The 24899-nt window shown below is 48.1% G+C and overlaps 1 protein-coding gene across 1 annotated transcript; it reads right to left on the minus strand.

Annotated features, from left to right (window-relative positions):
- Positions 1–20703: 20703 nt before the first annotated feature.
- On the minus strand, positions 20704–24388 carry MUC16 (mucin 16, cell surface associated). The gene is made up of 13 exons (XM_030032709.1): positions 24278–24388; positions 24057–24082; positions 23675–23813; positions 23495–23562; positions 22863–23035; positions 22718–22744; positions 22341–22483; positions 22162–22229; positions 21532–21704; positions 21388–21414; positions 21010–21152; positions 20831–20898; positions 20704–20746 (listed from the first exon to the last, which is right to left on the minus strand). The coding sequence occupies exons 1-13, from the start codon at positions 24386–24388 to the stop codon at positions 20704–20706; spliced, it is 1209 nt and encodes a 402-aa protein (XP_029888569.1).
- Positions 24389–24899: the final 511 nt, after the last annotated feature.

Below are 24899 nucleotides of genomic sequence, written 5' to 3' on the forward strand. Positions count from 1 at the left end.
ACTGTGTCTCCTGGGGTCTCACCAGGCCACCCTGCCTGGCCTCTGGTCTGCCCCAAAAAAGGACAGAGACCTGCCTTGCTGTGGGAGGTCCTGAGCAAATATCCCACCTCCCCACTCCCCTTTATATACAGGATTGAATTTCTCTGTTTTCACCCCCTGAAGCCCCCCTGTCCCCGCGGGCAGGTGTTTTCTCCCAGTAAAATGGTGTGTCCCCCAAAATGCTGGAAGGCCAGCGGGATTTGTGGCCACTGCTGCTCGGCCTGGCACCCTCTGAATAATGGATTAGTGGCAGATGCAAGATTGTTGCTGCAGATGTAGAAACGTCGCCGGGACCAGGGGCTACGTTCGCAGCGTGACACGTTGGGCTCTTTGCTCAGTCTTGCATGAAAACTTGGATTTAGTGATGCTGTCCCACAGCTGGAGTTAAGGTCCTGGACTGCAGTGAAGCTCTTCAGACCAAGTAAGATCAACTGGAAAGTGGTGGTTAAAGAGAGCAGGGAGGCACCTCTGGCCCCTGCGACAGGGGATTTTCTGCCTTGGTGTCCCAAGCAAGTTTAGTAATGCCATGATGCTCAATGATATCATCTCCTTTTTGGCAGGAGTGTGGTGGAAAAGCAAATGGTGTTGCCCAGCTCTGGCTCACGCCATCTCATGTGGCCTGGGGGATTTCGTGTTCTTCTTTTGGGCTTTTTTGTTGTTGTTTCTTGTAATGCTATTTGGCCAGAAGCCAGCACCCCAGGGGATCCCTCCCTGGGTACAGTGTGCCCAGAGCTGCTCCTTTGTGACTGTGGTTACACACACCCAAGGAAAACAGCTCCTCGTTTCCTGTAGGGCTCATCACTTCTTGTAAAATGCTGCTTAATGCTCTTCAGGGATGAGAACCCGCCATGGGCCAGCTGGAAATGCACAGCCTCTGCCCCCAGCCCGCGGGTGTTTACTTCTGCTTAAGATGGGCATTGCTGAGCTGCTGTGATTGAATGTGGGGAGGTTTCTCTTTGAATAATGTGCAGGTGACATCATGCAGCAGGACTGGATGGTTGTGTGGTGTAACTGCTGTCTGGTGGTTTGCAGCATAGATCCGGCTTGCTTTCGCACCAGGGAGGTTGCAGTGGAGCCGGGGGCACTGGGCTGTGCTGCGGACAAGAGCTGATGAAATGTTGCATTGTCGCAGTACTCTTTCTTTCATTGATGCATTGGGCAAACTGCAAGCTGAAGCATAAAGATATAATTTCCTAATTTTTTCTCCTTCTGCCCCGAAATCTGGTGCTTTTTACTGGAGAGGAGCAGGTGTGCTTGTGCAGAGGAAAGAGGAGCCATCAGGCCCAGCAGTGTCTCAGAGGGAAATTTGTATTTGCTTCTTGCAGGCTGGTGAGGGGGGAGAAACAAAATTCAGCAATTGTGGTGCTGACAAAATAAAGCTTTTGCTCCTGATAAAGCAACCATTTCACAAATTAAATTCCTGGTTGGGCACAGCATGGGTCTCCTGCTGGCTGCCCCAGGCTAAGGTCCCCAGTGGAGCAGGGCAGGAGAAAGGCTGATGAGACACAATTAGTGATGAAGCAATGAGGGATGAGCAGAAAGGATGTGGCCTTGCCTATGGAGCTATAAATCCTGGCAGCAAAGCTGGAGCCAGGTGGTCTCTCTGTCTGTGCATAGGGTGGGTGGTCTGGATCCTGCTCTGGACAAGGTAGCTCAGGTTGTTCAGGTTCTCTCCGTTGAAGAGGGAACAGGATGGAATTCTGCTGTTGGGAAATGGTGCTGGGTCGATACTGAGAACTGAGGTCGATGCTGAGGTTAAAGAGGTGTCTGGATGTGTACCCTCGCTGTACAAAGGGCTGTTTGATAACTGTTTCCAAAGCAGATGGAGCATTTTTCTATCTATAAGAGCCAAATTGAATAGGAATTGCTGGGGTGATCGATGAGAAGCAGCTGAATCTTTCATCACTGCAGTTCAGGCTCATTTCCAGTGTTCAGCACAAAATGTTTAAAGAGCTGAAAAGGAGACTGATAAGCTGGCTCTTCTATGCAGCAATTACCAAGGCAGTTCTGGGCCGGTCCGTCTAGCCCCGTGCTGGGAAAAGAGGTGACCGGGTGCTGCCAGATGCCAGTTTGCTCATGGGTAGCAGTGGGGATTTTGGCTGAGCCACATGAAGACAAGTATGAGGACAGAAATGCTGAGGAACAGCCCTGGTGCATCTGCGGTGCAAGGGGAGAGTAGAGGCAGCAGGAGACCAAAGATGGTGCTGAGGAGAAAGCAGCCACGGAGGTGGGTGCTGCAGGAGGGCATTGATGGAACCGGGCCCAGGGCAGATCCCTGAGGTCAAGCTGAGCCTCTTCACCCACTTGCTCTGCCCTTCCCCAGCCCCGATCCATGCCTGGGGCCAGGTCACCATGCCAGAGACTGAGCCACCTGCGTCACTGCTGAGCTGGCCTGGCCCCAGCAGCCTTGCCGGGGGCCCCTGTTTGGAAACAGCGGCTCCATAGCAAACACGGGCGGGTGGCCAACCATAACACGAAGGCGTATTGCGACATGGCGTAGGGAATGCTGAGAGGCACCGTGGAATGTGAGGGCTCCTTCCTCTTGGAAAGCAGCCCCGCAGGGAGGCTCATGGGCACCAGCCACCCCCATAGCGTACTCAAGCTTGGCCCTTTCTCACTGCAAGCTGCTGCTGCTTTCTCAGCTCCTCAGACCCTTTTCCCCTCTTAGTTGTCTTGGTGCCCTTTCCTCAGTGTGTTTCAGCTTTAGTTTTGGCTCTTTAGTTCTGGTGGTTGGGTAGAGGAGACCAGCTGGCAGGGCTGGGGTTTGACTCCCCTGCCCGTGGTGGTAAAGGTGTGTGGGGATGGATGTACTTGGCACATCCTGGTCTGCCAGCGAGTGCTGGTGGCTGTGCCAGGGAGAGGGGCTTGCTTGGCATGTGTGGCTGCAGCTGTTTCTGCAGAAAGGCATGTTTGCAACAATCCCTTAGGGAAATGGCGTCTCATGGTATTGCTGGGAAGGTTGCCTTGGCTCTTTGGATCCCCTGTGAACCAGTCAGGCAGAGGTGAGCGCTGCCATGCTGCATCTGAGCCAAATCTTTTCTAAATTAGATCTGCTATGTGTGCCTTTCTGTTGAGCAGACATGAATTTGCCTCGCTGCTCTCAGGTTTGTCATGGGGCTTGGGGTGCTGCCTGGGGCTCCCCTGGGAAACTGCTGTATTTTCTGCCTTCCCTTTTGTCCCTGGGCTGGACAGGACAACGGTGCCAGCACAGGGGCTGCTGGTCTGTGCTCTGCAATGTGTGCTGGGCCTCTCCTCCTGTTCCCCGCAAACCTGTGGGGAGAGCCTGGGGGAGGAGGTGCTGTGGCTCATGATGCTGGGAGGTAGCTCTTCTCTCGTGGACATGGTGTAAAAAAGAAAATTCAAAACCTCTAGGAAACAGATCCAAAAAATAGTAACTTCCTCTCCCAGCGCATGCCGGCTGTCACGTCCCTGCACCCTGCGCTGTACTGTTATTAGTATCATTCGTGTGTTTTTGAGAGTAAGAGATGGGGCTCCATGGGCTGAGGGGAGCAGGGCACTGGGGTACCAGGATGAAGGAAACGGAGGTGCAGCAGGGACCGTTGGCTGAAGATCTGGGGGTTTTCCCAGGGCTGCCAAGGCAGGAGCTGGTGCTCTAATGACTGGATCCCGACAGCCTTGCACTGTCACGCAACTTTTCTTGAGTGCTGACCATCAAAGCCTGAGCTGGGATGTCCTTTCTGCTCACAGTGCTTCTATTATGATGGCTGTTGCAGCCAGGGCACGTTGGGTGGCATGGAAACCTTGTAAAGTCTTTTGCAAGCAGCTCTGAAAGCTTTTAATCTGATGTTGCTGACATAATGTTGGGTGCTTGAAAACCTTGTTTGATCGAGCAAACACGTTTCTAATCCTCTGTGTAGGAAACTCCACTCTGCACTGAGAAACCTGACCTGGGGGACGAACTGGTCCAACCTGCCTTTGAGGAGCTTTACTGTGAAAGTAAAAAGCCAGTTTGATTGTGTGGAAACATTGCCTGCAGTGGAGGGATTAATGACTAACTGTGGTTTCATTAATTCTAATTCTAGTGCTTTCACTTTCAGCAGAGAGTTCATCTAATGATAGTATCAAATAATTACCTAGAGATCAGCACCATCTCCTGTGCTCTGCAGAAAATTGAGGCATGCAACAGGCACTCTTGGGCAAGTCTGTCTGGCTCGGGTGGTCTTGAGGGGGCAGTAAAAGGTCCCGATCTCAGACCCGGCACTATGGGATGCACAAGACAACCGAGGAGCAAAAGCTCAGGGATTTCAACAGGGCAAAAGTAGTTTCTGATTTGGGATGAAAAGTGTCACTACAGCAGAAATACAAGGAAATACAGTTTCATGGCAATAAACATGGCATTTATTCAATGGAAGTCAGTATAAATCTCAAAAGACACCGGGCAACTATATTGCACTTGGATTTAACAATGTATCTTTACATATAATCTGCTGACATTTTAAATATATGAAATGTTTTAATTTACATTTTAAAAGATAAACTGGGAGAAAGCTAAAATCTAGGTGAAGTTTTTAAATTTACAATAGTCAGTCCCCCAAAATCTATAAATTAGTGTAATTTTAAGCCTTTTCCAGAAAACTGACATTAACACTGAAGGGTCTTGCAAACTGCAGTTGCTGGTACTCTTCATTTTCTGTTGGTTGTGTGATATTTGTATAAAATACTGCAGTGCTTTTAAAAAATGTTTTCCTCAACATCTGCATTGTTGGCAGTTTCCCATAGTATGAAAACAGTTGTGGTAATAGTGCAAAGATTTGCCTCAAGGCAAGAGAAAATGCTAAACAGATTTTTAAAGAAACGTTTTTCTAGTACTGGTAAACATTTTTCCTTCATCAATGGACGAACAGGTCTGTGAAGACAGACTTCATCTGTTATGTTAATGCACTTTTCTTGTGTTCAGATGTGGGAAGTACACCCCGTACATGCCTTGTTGAACCTGGTATAGATGTGACTTTCTTCTTAGGCAAAAGACGATCTGGTGGGAAAAGAACAATGTTAATGCAAAAAAAGTGAGTCTGCACTTTGCTCTTCATTAGATACCCCCAAACCACGTTGCCAGGTAGGGATGGAGGGACTCTCTGAATAAGATGCTTGCCTAAAACTGCCTAGGCAGATGCTAGCACAACCCCTGATTTTGAATCTGAGGTTTCTCCTCTTCTAAATCTTGCTCACTGTAATTTGTACTCATGAACCCCTCAGGACAGTAATCCATGTTCTCTCTAGATTGACATGTTCTCTTCTAGCTGGTGCAAAGCAAACACAGCTACTTTTGAAACAGTGCTATTAAGATGCTGTCCCCCATCAAATCAACCCAGAGATCAGAAGAGGATCTGCTCTTTGCTTTCCAAGGGTACGCAGCTGGACTATGGCCCTGCAAGGCTGCTACAGTCTGTACGTTAAGAGCATTAAATACAAGATTCTGGATATGATTCCTGCAGGCTATTAAAAATGATATCTTCTGCACTACCTTATCTGCAGAATGATCAGGTTACAGATATCTGAACAGGGAAGAGGTTTAAGAAATGCTGCAGGAGATCCCTTAATTCAACCTGCTTGTCATCTTGGTGTTTGCTTTACCTTTGGTTTTATATTTTTCTCTCTGCAAAGGGCTCCATCTCATTCATGATGCACTGCTTCCTTTCCTAGAAATCTACTTAGCTGACTATAAATACCCTTCCCCATCCTCCTGTGCACAAGTCCTTGAAAGAGTTGGCAGTAACTGAAGGAGGATTTGGCATGCCATTTGCTATTCCCATGCATGTCAGGTACTGCTCCCACTGGGCTCCTTGTGGATGTGTCTGAATGTCCCTCCTGCAGCTCCCTGGATGGCTAGGCACTGCTGGAGTCAAGTTAGAGGTAGGACAGCAAAGGGGCCACTTACCAGGAAGCATAACAAGAGGAGGAGAATGAAGCCAAGCAGGGTGAAAATGCAGATGAGGATAATTGCCCAGAACTGAAGCTCTGCAAAGGTAAAATAAGGGCACATCAGTTTTTTGGACTCCTGTATGTGGGACATAGAGAGGGAGATCTTGGCCTGGCAAAGTTCAAAAGTACTGTACAGTCCATAGAGGAGACAAAATTGCTGAAAGGCAGCATCTGGTCTTCCTTGGCTGCAGGGCAAACATGCCCCAGCAATGTCAAGATGGGCGGGATGTACAGGAACTTTGGTAAAATGGAGTGAGGGTCTGAGGATCTGCAACTTTAAATGCCACCTCAGTGAGAGTCAGAGCCCTCAGATGGTTTCAGGGATGTTCAGGGAGACAAAGTTCTCTCTCAGCTGCTGGCTGGACCCTTTTGGGGAAGGGGATAGGGCTAAGGGTGTCAGCAAAAGCTGTAGTTACTTCTGCCGGCATGTATGTGGTACATGGAAAAGCAACAGTTCAGAGTACCTTTTTTTTTTTCCCCCTCCCTCCTGTTTACTGTTAGTTCTAGAACTGTGGCTATGCTCACAACACTGTATCTGGATTTTTTCTAAATACTGCAGTTATCAAAATTTATTGGTGCCAGAGCTCCAAAACAGTTTCCCAAATTGTATTGCTTTTGCCTGTCCTTCACTTCCTTTTCCTCAGGCTGGCTGGCTCTGATGGTACCTGCTGTTTGCCACCAGCCTACCAAGAGTCCTAGATTTCTGGGTTCTTGCATGGGTCTAGTCTCCGTTTCAAGGTATGATGCTAATTTACTATAGTTCCAGTATTTAGTGGCTGTAGGATCAATCCCTCCCCAAAAGCACTTACCAGATCTTTCGGACTCCTGTTCATCTGTCTTGAGTGGAGAGTTACCTGGAAATAAAGGGTGGGACAGGGAAGAAACAGAGTGCTCTAGAGGTGATTAAAACAAAACTAATAAGCATTCCCACAAAGTCACTGCAGGTGCTCTCACCTTCAACAACCAGACTCTGCTCTTCCAGCTCATAGCTGGGGCCCAGCTTGGTGAACCCATGTGTCAGGCGTTTCAGCTCCTCAGACATCTCTTGCTTTTGCAAAGTCCCTGAGGAGGGGTCCAGTGTGAATTTGCAGATGGAGGCAATATTTGTGTAATCCTTCCCTCGTACAGGCCTGGAGGATGACAGCCAGAGTCATCGTTATGGGAGAAGAGAAAAAGTAGAGCTGAGTAGAGGCAGGGGGAGGGATTCAGAATCAGGCTCAGGTTTGCAGATGTCTAAGCAATGTTTTATGAGCATGGGATCACTTTTTGCAGTTTATGCTAGATGAGACACGAACTCATGCAGCCTTGTGAAATCCACCTACTGCTTTAATCCCAGGCAAGACGTTTCTAAGAGGTAAATCAGCTCAGCTTTTTTTTGGTCCTCCAGAGAGGTGTTGGAGAAGACACACAGAAGCAGGTTTTGTTCTCAGGCTGGTCAGTTCTGATGATTATTTTGCTAAAGTGTTTCAGTGGAGTTTTAGCTTATTTGAATAAGCTAAATGAGAGAATGAACGGATTTGTTTTACTCTGGAATTGTTTATGCGTGAAAATAGCTTTGGTAGCACGGAAACAAAACCACCTCTCATTTGGACAGAAACCTTTTGTGGTAAAGGCAAAACTGACAGAGTGAATGAAGGTGCCTCCTATGTGTCATCCAGAGCACAAAGGCTGGCAATGAGGCATAAACACCATGCTGTGGCTCTGAATGCCTTTTCTGCTCACTGCTCTTCTGGGACTCAAGAAAAAACACTTCTGAAGCAGGACTTACCCAAAGCTCTCAACAGTACAGCCAGCAAAATAGTCCTTCAGGCTGCTAGTTCTGAATACATCAAGCTGATGGGAAGAAACAAAACAATTGAGGAAAACTGAGTAAATTTAATGCATCCTTAATTTGGACAGGGAAATCAAGCTATTGCTGTTAGTTTTACCTCTTTCTCAATTTTCTCTTTGTTCACTTGGTACATCTGTGACCTGGAGTCCTGCAGTTCTGGGGAGTAGGGAAGGTTGGAGATTCTGAAATTTAATCTGAAGTTTTCTTTCGCAGACTTGAGGGGTGTTTTGTATGTTGCTGCCTCAATAGCTAGTTCCAAGCCTGGAAATTGAGAGAAGTCAGTACAGAGGCTCTTCTACCAACCAGCACTGACCTGCAGGCTTTTAGCTAGGAAAACTTGAAGTCTTAACAGATTAACAGAACTTCAGTTGCACTGGGGTGTGACAGCAAATTCCCAGTCTACCCTTTGAATCAGTCCTTCAGCAATGTACTAGGCCACTCATTTCTTTGGGAAGGTGTACATTTGGAAAAAGTTCAAGGTCTGTTTATCTCCAAGTGCTTGAAGTTTTGGTGAGTAGTTACCACTTCATTTGCTTATTATTTAATATTGAGTAACATCTTAAGCCATTGAGGTCTAAAGGGCTACACTGAGCCAGACTCAATGTGGCAAAGGACTGGCCCAACTCTGACCCGAGTTCAGTGATTCAGCTTGATAACAGATTTATTTCCACACACTGATAGATCCTCTGATATTTATTTCCCCTCTGATAGACTAGAAGTTGGGGAATTCTGAGTATGCCATGGCAAAGTGGGTTGATCTAGGTGGAAGCTGGGCAGCTGTGATTTGAGCTCTACGTACTGTCTACCAAGAGTCCTTGCAGCTGGTAACTGCTTCCCAGCCATAGTCCGGTTACATTTGAAGTGCTGTCCTGAAAAGCCCTTTCAACCACAGCCCTGTTGATGCTGGGCTCCGGCTGGAAGAAGCACTTGCAGTCGACCACTATGGATCCAGTCCTGTGGACAGAGAAACAGAGGTTCTGAGATAAATAGGCTGATGATCATAAACCTCCTTCATGTGGGAAAGTTTCCTGAAGGGTTCCTGCTATTCTGAGTCTTAAGTGTTTTAAGCTAATGTGCTGCTATTGAGAGATGTGGAAGAGGCTGTTTTGGGCCTTTTCTTTGGACAGGGACAGCAAATGAAATACCACTACCTCTTCTCTCTACAAAATTAGGTTATGCTGCATGCATACAGTAAAAGATTGGCACTTTTTTTTTTTTCCAAGATTTTCCCCTGTGTGAGGGTCCCTTGTCCAAGCCTCTTTCCATCTAGAGTAGGACACTACAGCTATACCTGAAGCCCACTTTTAAAATCTAGTGCAGTCCAAGTTGAGAGGAGGAGTGCAGAGGTTGCAGGGTCACCACCAGTCCTCATTTAAGAGGATGACAATCAGTAACTACTGGGATATTCAGAGACCTAAGAGTGCCTTACAGAAATCCCGACCAAGAATAATGTCAGTCCATACCAAGTCAGGAAAAATTCAAACTGATGAATTCTGGGAAGCCTAGAAATGGCTTCTTAGGGCATAAACCAAACTATTTCCAACATGAGAATGGAGGGGAGGAATTCTGCAGAGGACAATGGCACTTGGCCATTGGGGAATGGTGGCAGGGTCTGGCAACCTTTCAGACAAAATCAGATTGTATTGCAGACCTCAGCCTTGTGATACTGCAGTTCAGGAACTGGTCTCGTAGGTTGCTCTGACGGTACAGTTGATTCATCTGAAATAAAAATGTCATGGTAAATATTAATGAGTTCTGGGCCTCATGGTAGATGCTTTAGGGCAGCAGGAGACCCTTTAACTTTGGAGAAACACCAGACTTTTTTCTTTTTTGCTAGCTGGATTTCATGGGAGTTGTTTTTTACTTCAGAATATGCCTTCTGGTGATGGAGTCTGACTTCCAGCTTGGCAAGCCTTTCTGTCTTATCTGAGCAAGCTGCCAGTGTTAAACAGCATAATCTGCTGACTGACAGCTGTCATCTTGATCCACATTTCACAGACAGTGCAGATTCAGAACTCAAAATATGGAATGTTACAGCTTCATTTAAAAAGCAAAACCTTCTGAATTAGGGCTTTTTCAGTTTGATATGTTGGTGGATTGGTGCTGAAGAGAATGTGTTGGATTCTCAGCAATGAATTATATATGTGCTGACCTCTGAGCTGGCAGAGATTCGTATACACTTCTAGAGATGGGACCAAAATGCTGAGTGAGTGTGCGTGTAACAGATGACCTAAACCTTTTGCATTTTGTAGTGCCTGTCTTTGGCTGGAGATAATTTCTTAAGACCATGTGTAAAATAACAATCAAAAGTGATTCAAAGGCCAATCTCATCTTTTAGATTCTAGAAATTTTTGTTCCCAAATGTTGATTTTTAAAATTTTTTAAATTGAGACATAAATCTATGGCAGTTGCTGAAAAAATTGACCAGTGCAGACATGATAGTATTTGAACTGTGGCTCCTTACCTTGTTACTGATGCTTTCCACTGCTGCTTTATATTCCGGAGACTGAGAGTCTGGGTTAGTTAGATTTTCATTGACTATTCTAAAGCTCAATCTGTAGCCCAATTTGGCTGGGGCTTCAGTCAAGACAGGCTTTCTGGTGATAGCTGTGTCTGTGAGGGGGAAACCTAAATAAAAAAGGTAGAGTGCATTTATTTTTACATCAGATCTATCCATACCACAAAAGCAATATAGGTATGTCCCTGTTTAGACTATATAATGTGACAAAGAAATTCTCCAGGTGTTTGTATGGTTTAAGGGATGGAAACACTTCTAGAATGGCAATATCACACTGGATTGGTTTTGTCAGTGTCAAAACCTATAGAATACCAACAAACTAAAGAAGTTTGTCAGTGCTCAAGCCCCAGTGGAGTGTAAGAATGAGGAGTTATCTCCAAGTGATCCCCAAATCATATCTTGATACTCTTCATGGATACTTACCATTGACATGCAGGCTGTTCTTCTCCAGGCTGTAGTGCCCTAGTTTGGTGACACCATTTGTCATGGTGCTCAGCTCATGATAAACTTTTTCTCTGTCAAACCTGGCAAGGCTGACATTGTTTTTGTAGCTGCAGACAGCGTCTACACCTGTGTCATCCCTGTTTCTCCCAGACCTAAGTAAAAATGTCAGACAGATTCTTTAGGACACTGCTGATGCTTACAGAACACCCTGTGTAATTTGTATGACTAGGAAAGACAGGCACTGAAACCTATCAGTGCAATTGGGCTCTTGCATCTTTCAGCAGATTCTCAAGAATTGTGGCAATGATATTTAGATACCAAAATTTTACCAGCAAGAAAATCACAAATGGACAGGGAAGTGTCACTGGCTTCTGTTTTCTGGCATCAGAACAACTATGATAACTTATGCAAACTTGAGGTGTATAAGAGCAGGTAAAGAAATTAATTGCACTTTCAGGAATCTTACCTAAATCTCATCACTCTACATCCTGTGTAGGCAGAGCTTATGCTGCTGCTTTTGAAAAGAGGGTCAATCTGTCAAAAAAAAAAAAAAAGTACAACTGAGAACCTGAAAGCATGTTCTGAGTTTAATGCAGACAGATTAAGATTACCACCATAACACAAAATGGGCAAAAACAGAGCCAGACTTACATAATGGTTGATAACTTTCATTGTGGAAATGAATTTGTGGGAGCTTGGTGCATCCAGATCTGCAGTGTACTGGAGGTTGGTCAAGGTGAAATTAAGTGTGAAATACCTGGATGTTGGGCTTGGTGCAGCAGTTGTGCTCAGAGCTATAATCAAAGGGGAGAAGGGTTGTGATTGTACTATAAAAAAAGCTATCTTCACTTTCAAAGACATTCCCAATCCTAGCACACTTCAAGGCTACTCTGAAGAATCTGTTCCCCTCTTATTTTTTTGAGTGCACCACTCCTTTGATAGCTTTCCCTGGAATGAGTTTGGCAAAACACTTACATGATCTCTCAAGTGGTTTGTTGTAACCTGGAAAGGAAATGCAAGAGAAACATTATGTAAGAGAACTACACACTTAAGAGAATGAAATAGAAGAGGGGATGATTGTATGGATGACTTGGTAATGAATCATTAGAACCAGTCCTGGAGGGTGTGAATCTATTAAACAACCTATTGCTTAAGCAGAACAATGTGCTTTTATAATAGTGAAGACTACAATGAGAAAATATATGTGCCACTGTTTAAATTAAATACTGGTGGCATAGAAATCAGGTGAAATGTTCATATGCAGGTGAATGACTGAGGTCAAGACTAAAATTAAGTCACTCTTCAATGTAATATAGAAATTAAAATCTTCAAAAATGTCTATGCAAAAATGTTCTTGGAAGCATACATTTTATCTTACACAAGTTATGCAGTAAACTCCAGTGGGATCACCTTTTCCTCAAGGTCACTTTTTTATATTGAAGTGATCCCTAAGACCTGAGGTGGTCCCAAACTGCTCTAGTGCCTGGAGGAATGAGAAAATCAAAGACTTACCATTGATATAGAGGCTCTTGTTGTCCAGGTTATAGATTCCTAATTTGGTAATGCCATTTGTCATGCTCCTTAGTTCTTGGTAAACCTTAGCTTGGTCAAACTTGGGCACTTGGGAGCCATTTCCATAGCTGCAGATGGTGTCTACTCCTGTGTTATCCCTATTCCTCACTGACCTGAGGAATTGAATATCATGAAGCTTCTGTAAGTTATTGCAAAAATCTGTTTTTTTCTGATGTGATTGAAAAAAACCCCAAAACTATTAAAATCTGTCCACAGTTCTCAGGTGAACTGCAGAAATTACTGAGATACGGTATTACAAAGAAAAAAGCTTTGTAAGATAAGGACCATACAAAAGGGCATACAAACTTTATAATAGTGATACCAACTTCTTGAAAAAGGAAAAGAACTGTTAAACATAAGGAAACTAATTTGCTAAATTTCAAAGTTAATCATTCAGCTATATTGCTCACCTGAATCCCATTATTCTGCAGCCAGCAAAATAGGGACCAATGCTGCTCTTCTGAAACAGGGGGTCAATCTGACAAGGAAAGGTCTTTGTGAGTATGGGAAACCCTAAATACTGGGTGATTTCAGTGAAAAACAATGTGACTGGCTTACGTAATGTTGCATTATTTTCTCAGTAGAATTGAATTTAGCAGAATTTGGTGTCCCTAGGTCTGTCGTGAACCTGAGGTTGGTTATTGTGAAGTTCAGTGTGTATTGCTCTATTATTGGTCCTGGGCTTTGTGTGGGGGTTGTCTTCACCACTGTAAGAGAGAACAAAAATTACACAGATAAAATAAGAACAGGATCTTCATAAGACATAGTACTGTTATTATTTTCCTTTACATTTAGAGCAGAAAAACATATGAACATGATCACATACTTCAGATACTTTGCAATCTTACAAGCGTTGCCAAAGCAGGGGGAAACAAAATACACTCAAGCCTTTGAGTAGCTTTGTGTATCTGGTTTTAAACATACTTACGTGACAGACTATGCAGTTCATTGTAATCTGAAAAACAAATGGACAATTATTAGGAAAATATTCCAAGAATGTCTCAACAGTACTAAACACATGTGTTTTATTACAAAAGATTCAGGACCGTGGTTAATAAATTCATGACTGTTTTAACTTTGTGACTTTAACAGTTTTTTGCCCTCTACTTTTTGTTATCTATTTTGAGAGGTGTATTTAATCCTCTTCATTCTCATTTCAAAATAGTCTGTGTCAACATAGGGAATAATGCTGTGAGGTGGTCTCATTACCATTAAGGTAGAGGCTCTGGCTGTTAAGGTTGTAGTGTCCCAGCTTGGTGATGCCATTTGTCATATTGCTTAGCTCATGGTAAACTATCACTCTGTTGAACTTGCGATCTGAAGGCTCATCTCTATAGCTGCAGATGGCATCTACACCCGTGTCATCCCTGTCCTTCTTTGACCTAGGAAACAAGGCACTGTTTTAGGATGGTTTAGCCATTATTGAGAAGTCCATCTTAACTTTTAGTACATGATCAAAGATGTATGTAGGAAAACCACTCAGAGACATTACCACCATATAAGAAAACCACTCAGAGATGTGTTGAATGCTGAGAAGTGAGAAGCAACTTTTTAAGAATCAGGTAGTGCAGACTTTTCCCAGACATGAATCTTACCTGAATGCCATTACTTTGCAGCCAATATAAGCAGGGCCGATGCTGCTTTTTTTGAGTAAAGGGTCAATCTAGAAATTTAATAATAACATTTAAGTAATGTGTCATGGCAAAGGTAAGGTATTAGAGATATTAAAAGAACTGTGCCCAAGCAGGGCATCATTTTGCCAGACTTACATAGTGGTACATGACTTTCTCGGTTGACTTGAATTTTCTAGAATTTGGCATTGCCAGATCTGCAGTGAACTGGAGGTTGGTTATGGTGAAATTCAATGTGAAGTTCCTTACTGCTGGTGACAGAGGTTGTGTACTTTGATCAACAGCTGTAATGAGCAAGGCAAATTATTGCTTGAAAATACAATTTATGATCATCATCCCTAGAGAAAACTGTAAGAAAAATTCTCAGATGTTCTAGTTGGCTTCAGGGTCATAGCAGCTATGGTTCCCTAACAGGCTCCCAAATTCTCTTAACGCTGTTTTATAAGTCTAGTAGTGCTCTTGGTTTGTTAGTCCAACCTTTTTTGGCTATTGCTAACTAGCAAAATCTTCTTGCCCTTTCAATCGCTGTTTAAAGATACTTACATAGTCTAGGCTGCAGTTCATTATAACCTGTGGGGGGAAGAAAAAGGACAGTATTTGAGAAACTGGCTTTCAATTTGGAAGGTCTGGCACACAGTGGAATACAGAACTTGAATTGTTTTTGTCTGAGAGATCCTGTGTAAACATTTACTAGGAAAGACTGATTTGATGACTGTCGAGCCATAAATGCACATTCATACTCCTGAATGTCGTTGGCAAGCTGCTGCTTCTCTTAGAGAGCAGTGCACAGATTTCTCCCTTCCCTAGGGATGTTGAGAGGGAATTTACCCATTCCCTAAATCCAATTTAACTTCCACATTGACAATTTAAGTATGACTTTTGTCAAGTTGTGTCCAGTTCTAGTGCTGTTCCTCCGCAGGGGAACACATTCCGTAGTACACCTTGAGAGGTCAATCCTTATATTTGCTGGAGAATGACCGATGGTGTATTATGATATGATATATTGTATTTGGCTAAGTTACTTCAAAGGAAGAACAAGTTGCAAAGGTTATGAGTGACAGTGGCTCTTCTGCTTTGGTTAGCATTTGCTCTTGCTCTCTCTCCCAGTTTTATTGCTTCTGTAGCTATGTAGTAACTCAATTCCTCCTAATATCAAATCAGCAGTCAGGAGAGGATTCCCTCCTGATATCAGCTCAGCCACTTACCACTAACATAAAAACTTGCTGCATCCAGCCTGTAGGGTCCTAGCTCAGTGCAGCTGGCTGTCATCTTGCTGAACTCACGATAAACCTTGATTCGGTCGAATTCAGTAGTGGTAGCATTGGCTCTGTATGTGCAGACAGCGTCCATGGCAGTGCCCTCTCTGTTCTTCACAGACCTGAAAAATCACACACATCTTTACAGGCCTGAATGACACTTTTGTGCATTTGTTTGAGTCTGCTTGCACACTACCATGGAATTGGATTTCCCCTTAAAATACTGTAAAACAATGTTGTTAAATGAAACAATGGCCTCAAATTCTGGAAGTTTAGTATTATGCTGTCTTATACAGCTGAACCGCAGTCTTATGATCTAACTGAAATGCATTTAAAACTAGTCAGATTACCCTTTTTATCCAGGGCAAAATTGGTGTTAAACCAATGCAAGCATAATCAGAAGAAATTATGTAATAGCCACCCCATCACAAGGGATCATAAATGAGGTGTAATTCTACTTGGCACTCTCTAGAACTTAAGAGGCTCACCAGGCTAGAAGGAAACAAAATTAGGAAGGAATTATATGCGAAGGAAAGACTTCTGCATAGTTCTATTGTCAGCCAAAATTTGAATTGCCCTTGTCTTCTGTAACACTTCCAGGATGTGCCTACCTTAGTACCACCACCGTACATCCAGTGTAAGCAGGGCTAACGCTGCTGTTCTTGAGCACATGATCAAGCTGCCAAGACAAAAAGCCAGTTGAGTCACAGTGAATAAATAATAAAACCAACAAGAACATAGCCAAAAGAGGAACCTGACTGACACTCACCAAGTATGTCAGAGTTTTTTTTGTAGCAATGAATTTTTTAGAATTTGGGTTTCGTAATGCTGACGTGTAGAGGAGATTGGTTACAGTGAAGTTCACTGTGAAATGTCCCTCTCTTGCAAGAGGAGGAGCTGGAGATGCTGCTGCAAGAAAAGCACAAAATTTCTTGCAACAAGAAAAGAAATACTCATGAACCTGCTAAAGCCCGGGGTAAAGAAGCTCCTATCAGCTGGAATGTGTGGGCACTATACTGAACAGCTCAATGTGAAATGATGATGCCAGCAACAGTGTCCAGCATACATTTGTGGAGCAGATGAGGGCTCTCCAGCTCATCCAGATTCCTACAGAAGGCCAGTCGTAGCTGACCAGGCTGTAAAGAGGAACCTGACCACTTCAGATGAGGAGCTGAGGTTAACTCCATCTCCTCTTTTATCCTGGTGGGTACAAACCCTGATGTCCTTTAACCACGCTGACCCGATAGCTGCTTTTTCAACCTTGAATTCTTTTTTCTTGTAGTGTTGCTGTTGGAAAAGACTGAACTGCATGTGAACACCAATTACCCTCTAGCCTTTCAAGAGTGTAATTCTGTGTTTCTGCTAACAGGTCTCCTCACACAGTCTTCTCTGACCTCCTATGTAATCCTGATCTAATTCAAATGCTTCATGAGACATTGATACTAATGGTGCTTAGTAGTTAATTCCTCTCACTGTTAAATGTTTGCACCTTATTTTTACTTCTAGTTCCATTAAAAGGCTAAAAAAGAGAAGATATCTGAATAGGCATTCATCTCTATCTTGTATATTGACACTTAGGGCATAGTGGCTTTTTAATTACTTAAAAGCACTTACAAGGCAGGAGATGGGCTTCATGGTAATCTGGAAAGAGAAAGGACAAAAGTAATGAATTATGCTACTAATGAGAGAAAATAATTGAATCAGATATTGTAAAGGTGAACAGTGCTGCAGAAGGACAATAGATTTGCTGTTTCTGAGCAGTCACTTAAACTATTTATGATAGTGCAGTGGGGTGTTATTTTGAAGAAAGTTCCCTTGTAAATGGTGGAGGAAGGTCCCCAATTTATGCTGAAATCAGTTGCCTTTACCTCTTTTAAGATTTATATGCTGCTGTGCATGTTTTGGTAATTTATCAGATGTTATTTAAAATTAAAAAAAAAAGCTGCAACTGACAATGCAAACCTCTGAAGGTAAATGGTGCTAGTTTGAGAAGAATTTGTGTAGATGATGGAGCTTTGTGAATTACCTAGCACATAGGTTGAGCCCAGGTATACGTGTTGCAAATGCTATTCTATCTGCACACTAGTCATTACTGTGCTTTAACTACAAGACAGCTATGGACTATTAGCCAATGAATATCCCCACATCCACATGGAAGTCAACACCTTACCATTGATATACAGGCTTTCCTGGTCCAGGCTGTAAATTCCTAAGCTGGTGATGCCATTTGTCTTGTTGCTCACTTCATGGTAAACAATCACTTGATCAAACTGGGAAGCAGCAGAATCTGTTTTGTATGTGCACACAGCATCTACTCCAGTATCTTCATTTTTTTGTGCAGGTCTAGGAAAATTAGGATATATTCTGTTGTGTTCCAGAAATCAATATTCATGATACATACTGATGGTTTTTTTATTTAATTCAACTATATTGCCAGGTAGAAAAGAAAATTTAACTTTTTTTTTTCCTGATGATGATTCTTTCAAAATTGTTATGAAAATGGTGAGAACATACTTGACCTTTCAGATGCTGCAAGCATGAATTTAAGTAAATTTATAAAGACACAGTTGAAAAAAGAGTAATGATTTCCTGGGTTTCTTGAATCAGATAATAAATTACAAGATGTAAAAGTGAATTAAGGGATTAGTATGCATTTGTGTATCATATTACATCATGAAAAGGAAAAATATATATTTTCTAACTCTAATTATGTTTACCTGAAAGCCATCATTTTGCAGCCTGTATACACAGAACGAATACTAGTCGTTTTGAACAGCTGATCGAGCTGAAAAAAAATGCATTTTACAAGTTAACCATATTAAGATGACCACAAATACACCAAAGAAAAAATATCTAGCAATATATCACACTAACCAGAGCACTCAGGACTCTTGCTGTAGCACTGAACTTAGAAGAAAATGGATTTCTGAGACCATTAGAGTACTGGAGATTAGTTATGGTGAAATTCACTGTGAACTTTCCAGTTTTTGAAGATACAGTTGTAGCTGGAAGCAAAACCCAAGGAACAGTGAAAGACAAATTGGAATTAATAGATATTATTGTTCTTACACAGTCAAGGAGTAAGCAAATCCTAAATAACTAACATAGCTGCATTTCACTTCCTTGGAAAAAATACAGTGTCACTATTAGACAGTGTAGGATACATGCTGACACCTACAGCTGATACTAGTGATTTATATTCACATAATTAAGAATTTTATACATTTACCTGGGAAAAGATGTGCTTCATTGTACTCTGAAAGGGAAAACCATGTTCATTAAATGTAAATATATACAAAGAAGATCAGGGTCATGGGGAAAAAAAACCACAAAAAAAATGGAAAAAAAGTTCATAGTACAAATATTTTTTAAAACTTTAAAACATAGAGTAAGCCCCACGAAGGTTAATTTTACTATTGTAAGATTGAAAAATATAGCAGAATATGAAATTCTATACCTGTGGAAGAAACTTACACTGTAAAAACCAAAAGAAAAAACTAAAGATACTGTGGAATTAAAGCAAAATGTAAACTTAGGAAAAAAAAAAAATTCTTGAACGAATGAGCATGACAAGAAATGAAATAATGTACCTAAATAGCAAAAAAAAAAATATATACAAAAGAAAAAAACATCACCGTTGACGTAGAGGCTGTCCTTGTCCAGGCTGTAGGGGCCCAGCTGCGTGATGCCTCTGGTCTTGTTGCTCACTTCGTGGTAAAGGCCCACCCTGTCCAAGGGCGGGGAGGAGGGCTCCTTCCTGTAGGTGCAGACGGCGTCCACCCCCGTGTCGTCCCCTTGCCTCAGCGGCCTGGAAAACATAGCGCCGTGCCTGAGCACCGCTGCTCCGCGCCCTCTCGCTGCAAGGCCAGGCCTTGGGGCTTCCGCAGCCATCCCTGCGCAGGAGCGCAAGCTCTGCCTTGCCAACCCGTGCTTGCGTGGTGGCCAGCCACTGCTCTCCTGCCTCCGCTAACGCCCTGGGGCTGTTCAGGAAGCACGGGAGCAGGCAGGACTTGAGAGTCAACTTGGGGATACGCCGTCCCTGCCCCGAGGCGAGAGGGCAGGCAGCAAGGGGAGGCCCTGAGGCGGGAGGGCATCGGGGAGACGGTCCTAAGGCAGGAGAGCGTCAGGGAGAAGGTCCTAGTGCAGGAGGGTGGCAGGCAGAAAGTCCTGCCTCCGTAGTCTAGGCGGCAACAGCGCAGGAGCGCGACGAGCCCCCCGATCTGCTCGTGGGAGCAGCAGAGGGACGCTCGGCCGCGACCCCTACCTGAAGGCTGTCGCTTCACATCCAAGGAAAGCGGGGCCGATGCTGCTTTCCTTCAGAAGGCGGTCGAGCTGCCGAGGAGAGAGGTTTCACAGTTAAGCCCTGCCCATCTCCCTGCACTCGCCCCCCCAAGGTCACGGGGCTACCGGGGGCATGGCCGCTGCGGTGTGGTGGGCCGCTTACCAGGGTGGCCATGGACTCTCCTTGTCGTGTTGAACTTTGCCGAGTCGGGAGTCGCCAGGTCGGAAGCGTAGGGGAGATTGGTGATGGTGAAGTTGATGGTGAAACGCTCGAGGGCTGCAGCTGTCGTCGGTGGTGGCTGGGAGCTGCAAGAAGCACAGACGGGGAGTGACAAGGTGCAAGAGCCAGGTGTCAAGGCTCTAGTTGGACAAACGCAGAGGTCTCCTGCCAGCCCTGCTGACGATGGGGAAGGCTGCCTGGCTCCCCTCTTCTCCCGAGGGCTGGCAAGGCTTGGCCCCCAGCCGCCTCTGCCCCCGAGAAAGCCCCCCGCCAGCCCCTTGCTGCCTTCTGAGCCCAGCCCGCTCCTGCAAGATACTCACCGGGCAGGACTGGCTGTTCGTTGTAACCTGGGAAAAGAGAGAGAGAGAGAAAGAGAGAGTCATGAACGGGAGCTGGGGACGGGGCAGGGCTGAGGAAGGCTGCCACGGGACAGCAGAGGAGGCAGAGAGGAGGAGCGTAGGTCACCGTTGACGTAGAGGCTGTCCTTGTCCAGGCTGTAGGGGCCCAGCTGCGTGATGCCTCTGGTCTTGTTGCTCACTTCGTGGTAAAGGCCCACCCTGTCCAAGGGCGGGGAGGAGGGCTCCTTCCTGTAGGTGCAGGCGGCGTCCACCCCCGTGTCGTCCCCTTGCCTCAGCGGCCTGGAAAACATAGCGCCGTGCCTGAGCACCGCTGCTCCGCGCCCTCTCGCTGCAAGGCCAGGCCTCGGGGCTTTCCGCAGCCATCCCTGCGCAGGAGCGCAAGCTCTGCCTTGCCAACCCGTGCTTGCGTGGTGGCCAGCCACTGCTCTCCTGCCTCCGCTAACGCCCTGGGGCTGTTCAGGAAGCACGGGAGCAGGCAGGACTTGAGAGTCAACTTGGGGATACGCCGTCCCTGCCCCGAGGCGAGAGGGCAGGCAGCAAGGGGAGGCCCTGAGGCGGGAGGGCATCGGGGAGACGGTCCTAAGGCAGGAGAGCGTCAGGGAGAAGGTCCTAGTGCAGGAGGGTGGCAGGCAGAAAGTCCTGCCTCCGTAGTCTAGGCGGCAACAGCGCAGGAGCGTGACGAGCCCCCCGATCTGCTCGTGGGAGCAGCAGAGGGATGCTCGGCTGCGACCCCTACCTGAAGGCTGTCGCTTCACATCCAAGGAAAGCGGGGCCGATGCTGCTTTCCTTCAGAAGGCGGTCGAGCTGCCGAGGAGAGAGGTTTCACAGTTAAGCCCTGCCCATCTCCCTGCACTCGCCCCCCAAGGTCACGGGGCTACCGGGGGCATGGCCGCTGCGGTGTGGTGGGCCGCGTACCATGGTGGTCATGACTCCCTTTGTCGTGTTGAACTTTGCCGAGTCGGGAGTCGCCAGGTCGGAAGCGTAGGGGAGATTGGTGATGGTGAAGTTGATGGTGAAACGCTCGAGGGCTGCAGCTGTCGTCGGTGGGTGGCTGGGAGCTACAAGAAGCACAGACGGGGAGTGACAAGGTGCAAGAGCCAGGGTGTCAAGGCTCTAGTTGGACAAACGCAGAGGTCTCCTGCCAGCCCTGCTGACGATGGGGAAGGCTGCCTGGCTCCCCTCTTCTCCCGAGGGCTGGCAAGGCTTGGCCCCCAGCCGCCTCTGCCCCCCGAGAAGCCCCCCGCCAGCCCCTTGCTGCCTTCTGAGCCCAGCCCGCTCCTGCAAGATACTCACCGGGCAGGACTGGCTGTTCGTTGTAACCTGGGAAAGAGAGAGAGAGAGAAAGAGAGAGTCATGAACGGGAGCTGGGGACGGGGCAGGGCTGAGGAAGGCTGCCACGGGACAGCAGAGGAGGCAGAGAGGAGGAGCGTAGGTCACCGTTGACGTAGAGGCTGTCCTTGTCCAGGCTGTAGGGGCCCAGCTGCGTGATGCCTCTGGTCTTGTTGCTCACTTCGTGGTAAAGGCCCACCCTGTCCAAGGGCGGGGAGGAGGGCTCCTTCCTGTAGGTGCAGACGGCGTCCACCCCCGTGTCGTCCCCTTGCCTCAGCGGCCTGGAAAACATAGCGCCGTGCCTGAGCACCGCTGCTCCGCGCCCTCTCGCTGCAAGGCCAGGCCTTGGGGCTTCCGCAGCCATCCCTGCGCAGGAGCGCAAGCTCTGCCTTGCCAACCCGTGCTTGCGTGGTGGCCAGCCACTGCTCTCCTGCCTCCGCTAACGCCCTGGGGGCTGTTCAGGAAGCACGGGAGCAGGCAGGACTTGAGAGTCAACTTGGGGATACGCCGTCCCTGCCCCGAGGCGAGAGGGCAGGCAGCAAGGGGAGGCCCTGAGGCGGGAGGGCATCGGGGAGACGGTCCTAAGGCAGGAGAGCGTCAGGGAGAAGGTCCTAGTGCAGGAGGGTGGCAGGCAGAAAGTCCTGCCTCCGTAGTCTAGGCGGCAACAGCGCAGGAGCGCGACGAGCCCCCCGATCTGCTCGTGGGAGCAGCAGAGGGACGCTCGGCCGCGACCCCTACCTGAAGGCTGTCGCTTCACATCCAAGGAAAGCGGGGCCGATGCTGCTTTCCTTCAGAAGGCGGTCGAGCTGCCGAGGAGAGAGGTTTCACAGTTAAGCCCTGCCCATCTCCCTGCACTCGCCCCCCAAGGTCACGGGGCTACCGGGGGCATGGCCGCTGCGGTGTGGTGGGCCGCGTACCATGGTGGTCATGACTCCCTTTGTCGTGTTGAACTTTGCCGAGTCGGGAGTCGCCAGGTCGGAAGCGTAGGGGAGATTGGTGATGGTGAAGTTGATGGTGAAACGCTCGAGGGCTGCAGCTGTCGTCGGTGGGTGGCTGGGAGCTGCAAGAAGCACAGACGGGGAGTGACAAGGTGCAAGAGCCAGGGTGTCAAGGCTCTAGTTGGACAAACGCAGAGGTCTCCTGCCAGCCCTGCTGACGATGGGGAAGGCTGCCTGGCTCCCCTCTTCTCCCGAGGGCTGGCAAGGCTTGGCCCCCAGCCGCCTCTGCCCCCGAGAAGCCCCCCGCCAGCCCCTTGCTGCCTTCTGAGCCCAGCCCGCTCCTGCAAGATACTCACCGGGCAGGACTGGCTGTTCGTTGTAACCTGGGAAAAGAGAGAGAGAGAGAAAGAGAGAGTCATGAACGGGAGCTGGGGACGGGGCAGGGCTGAGGAAGGCTGCCACGGGACAGCAGAGGAGGCAGAGAGGAGGAGCGTAGGTCACCGTTGACGTAGAGGCTGTCCTTGTCCAGGCTGTAGGGGCCCAGCTGCGTGATGCCTCTGGTCTTGTTGCTCACTTCGTGGTAAAGGCCCACCCTGTCCAAGGGCGGGGAGGAGGGCTCCTTCCTGTAGGTGCAGACGGCGTCCACCCCCGTGTCGTCCCCTTGCCTCAGCGGCCTGGAAAACATAGCGCCGTGCCTGAGCACCGCTGCTCCGCGCCCTCTCGCTGCAAGGCCAGGCCTCGGGGCTTCCGCAGCCATCCCTGCGCAGGAGCGCAAGCTCTGCCTTGCCAACCCGTGCTTGCGTGGTGGCCAGCCACTGCTCTCCTGCCTCCGCTAACGCCCTGGGGCTGTTCAGGAAGCACGGGAGCAGGCAGGACTTGAGAGTCAACTTGGGGGATACGCCGTCCCTGCCCCGAGGCGAGAGGGCAGGCAGCAAGGGGAGGCCCTGAGGCGGGGAGGGGCATCGGGGAGACGGTCCTAAGGCAGGAGAGCGTCAGGGAGAAGGTCCTAGTGCAGGAGGGTGGCAGGCAGAAAGTCCTGCCTCCGTAGTCTAGGCGGCAACAGCGCAGGAGCGCGACGAGCCCCCCGATCTGCTCGTGGGAGCAGCAGAGGGACGCTCGGCTGCGACCCCTACCTGAAGGCTGTCGCTTCACATCCAAGGAAAGCGGGGCCGATGCTGCTTTCCTTCAGAAGGCGGTCGAGCTGCCGAGGAGAGAGGTTTCACAGTTAAGCCCCTGCCCATCTCCCTGCACTCGCCCCCCAAGGTCACGGGGCTACCGGGGGCATGGCCGCTGCGGTGTGGTGGGCCGCGTACCATGGTGGTCATGACTCCCTTTGTCGTGTTGAACTTTGCCGAGTCGGGAGTCGCCAGGTCGGAAGCGTAGGGGAGATTGGTGATGGTGAAGTGTGATGGTGAGAACGCTCGAGGGGCTGCAGCTGTCGTCGGTGGGTGGCTGGGAGCTACAAGAAGCACAGACCGGGGAGTGGACAAGGTGCAAGAGCCAGGGTGTCAAGGCTCTAGTTGGACAAACGCAGAGGTCTCCTGCCAGCCCTGCTGACGATGGGGAAGGCTGCCTGGCTCCCCTCTTCTCCCGAGGGCTGGCAAGGCTTGGCCCCCAGCCGCCTCTGCCCCGAGAAGCCCCCCCGCCAGCCCCTTGCTGCCTTCTGAGCCCAGCCCGCTCCTGCAAGATACTCACCGGCAGGACTGGCTGTTCGTTGTAACCTGGGAAAAGAGAGAGAGAGAGAGAGAAGAGAGAGTCATGAACGGGAGCTGGGGACGGGGCAGGGCTGAGGAAGGCTGCCACGGGACAGCAGAGGAGGCAGAGAGGAGGAGCGTAGGTCACCGTTGACGTAGAGGCTGTCCTTGTCCAGGCTGTAGGGGCCCAGCTGCGTGATTGCCTCTGGTCTTGTTGCTCACTTCGTGGTAAAGGCCCACCCTGTCCAAGGGCGGGGAGGAGGGCTCCTTCCTGTAGGTGCAGACGGCGTCCACCCCCGTGTCGTCCCCTTGCCTCAGCGGCCTGGAAAACATAGCGCCGTTGCCTGAGCACCGCTGCTCCGCGCCCCTCTCGCTGCAAGGCCAGGCATCGGGGCTTCCGCAAGCCATCCCCTGCGCAGGAGCGCAAGCTCTGCCTTGCCAACCCGTGCTTGCGTGGTGGCCAGCCACTGCTCTCCTGCCTCCGCTAACGCCCTGGGGCTGTTCAGGAAGCACGGGAGCAGGCAGGACTTGAGAGTCAAACTGGGGATACGCCGTCCCTGCCCCGAGGCGAGAGGGCAGGCAGCAAGGGAGGCCCTGAGGCGGGGAGGGCATCGGGGGAGACGGTCCTAAGGCAGGAGAGCGTCAGGGAGAAGGTCCTAGTGCAGGAGGGTGGCAGGCAGAAAGTCCTGCCTCCGTAGTCTAGGCGGCAACAGCGCAGGAGCGCGACGAGCCCCCCGATCTGCTCGTGGGAGCAGCAGAGGGACGCTCGGCTGCGACCCCTACCTGAAGGCTGTCGCTTCACATCCAAGGAAAGCGGGGGCCGATGCTGCTTTCCTTCAGAAGG

The sequence above is a fragment of the Aquila chrysaetos genome, chromosome 12 (genome assembly GCF_900496995.4).
Source record: "Aquila chrysaetos chrysaetos chromosome 12, bAquChr1.4, whole genome shotgun sequence".
Classification (NCBI taxonomy): Eukaryota; Metazoa; Chordata; class Aves; order Accipitriformes; family Accipitridae; genus Aquila; species Aquila chrysaetos.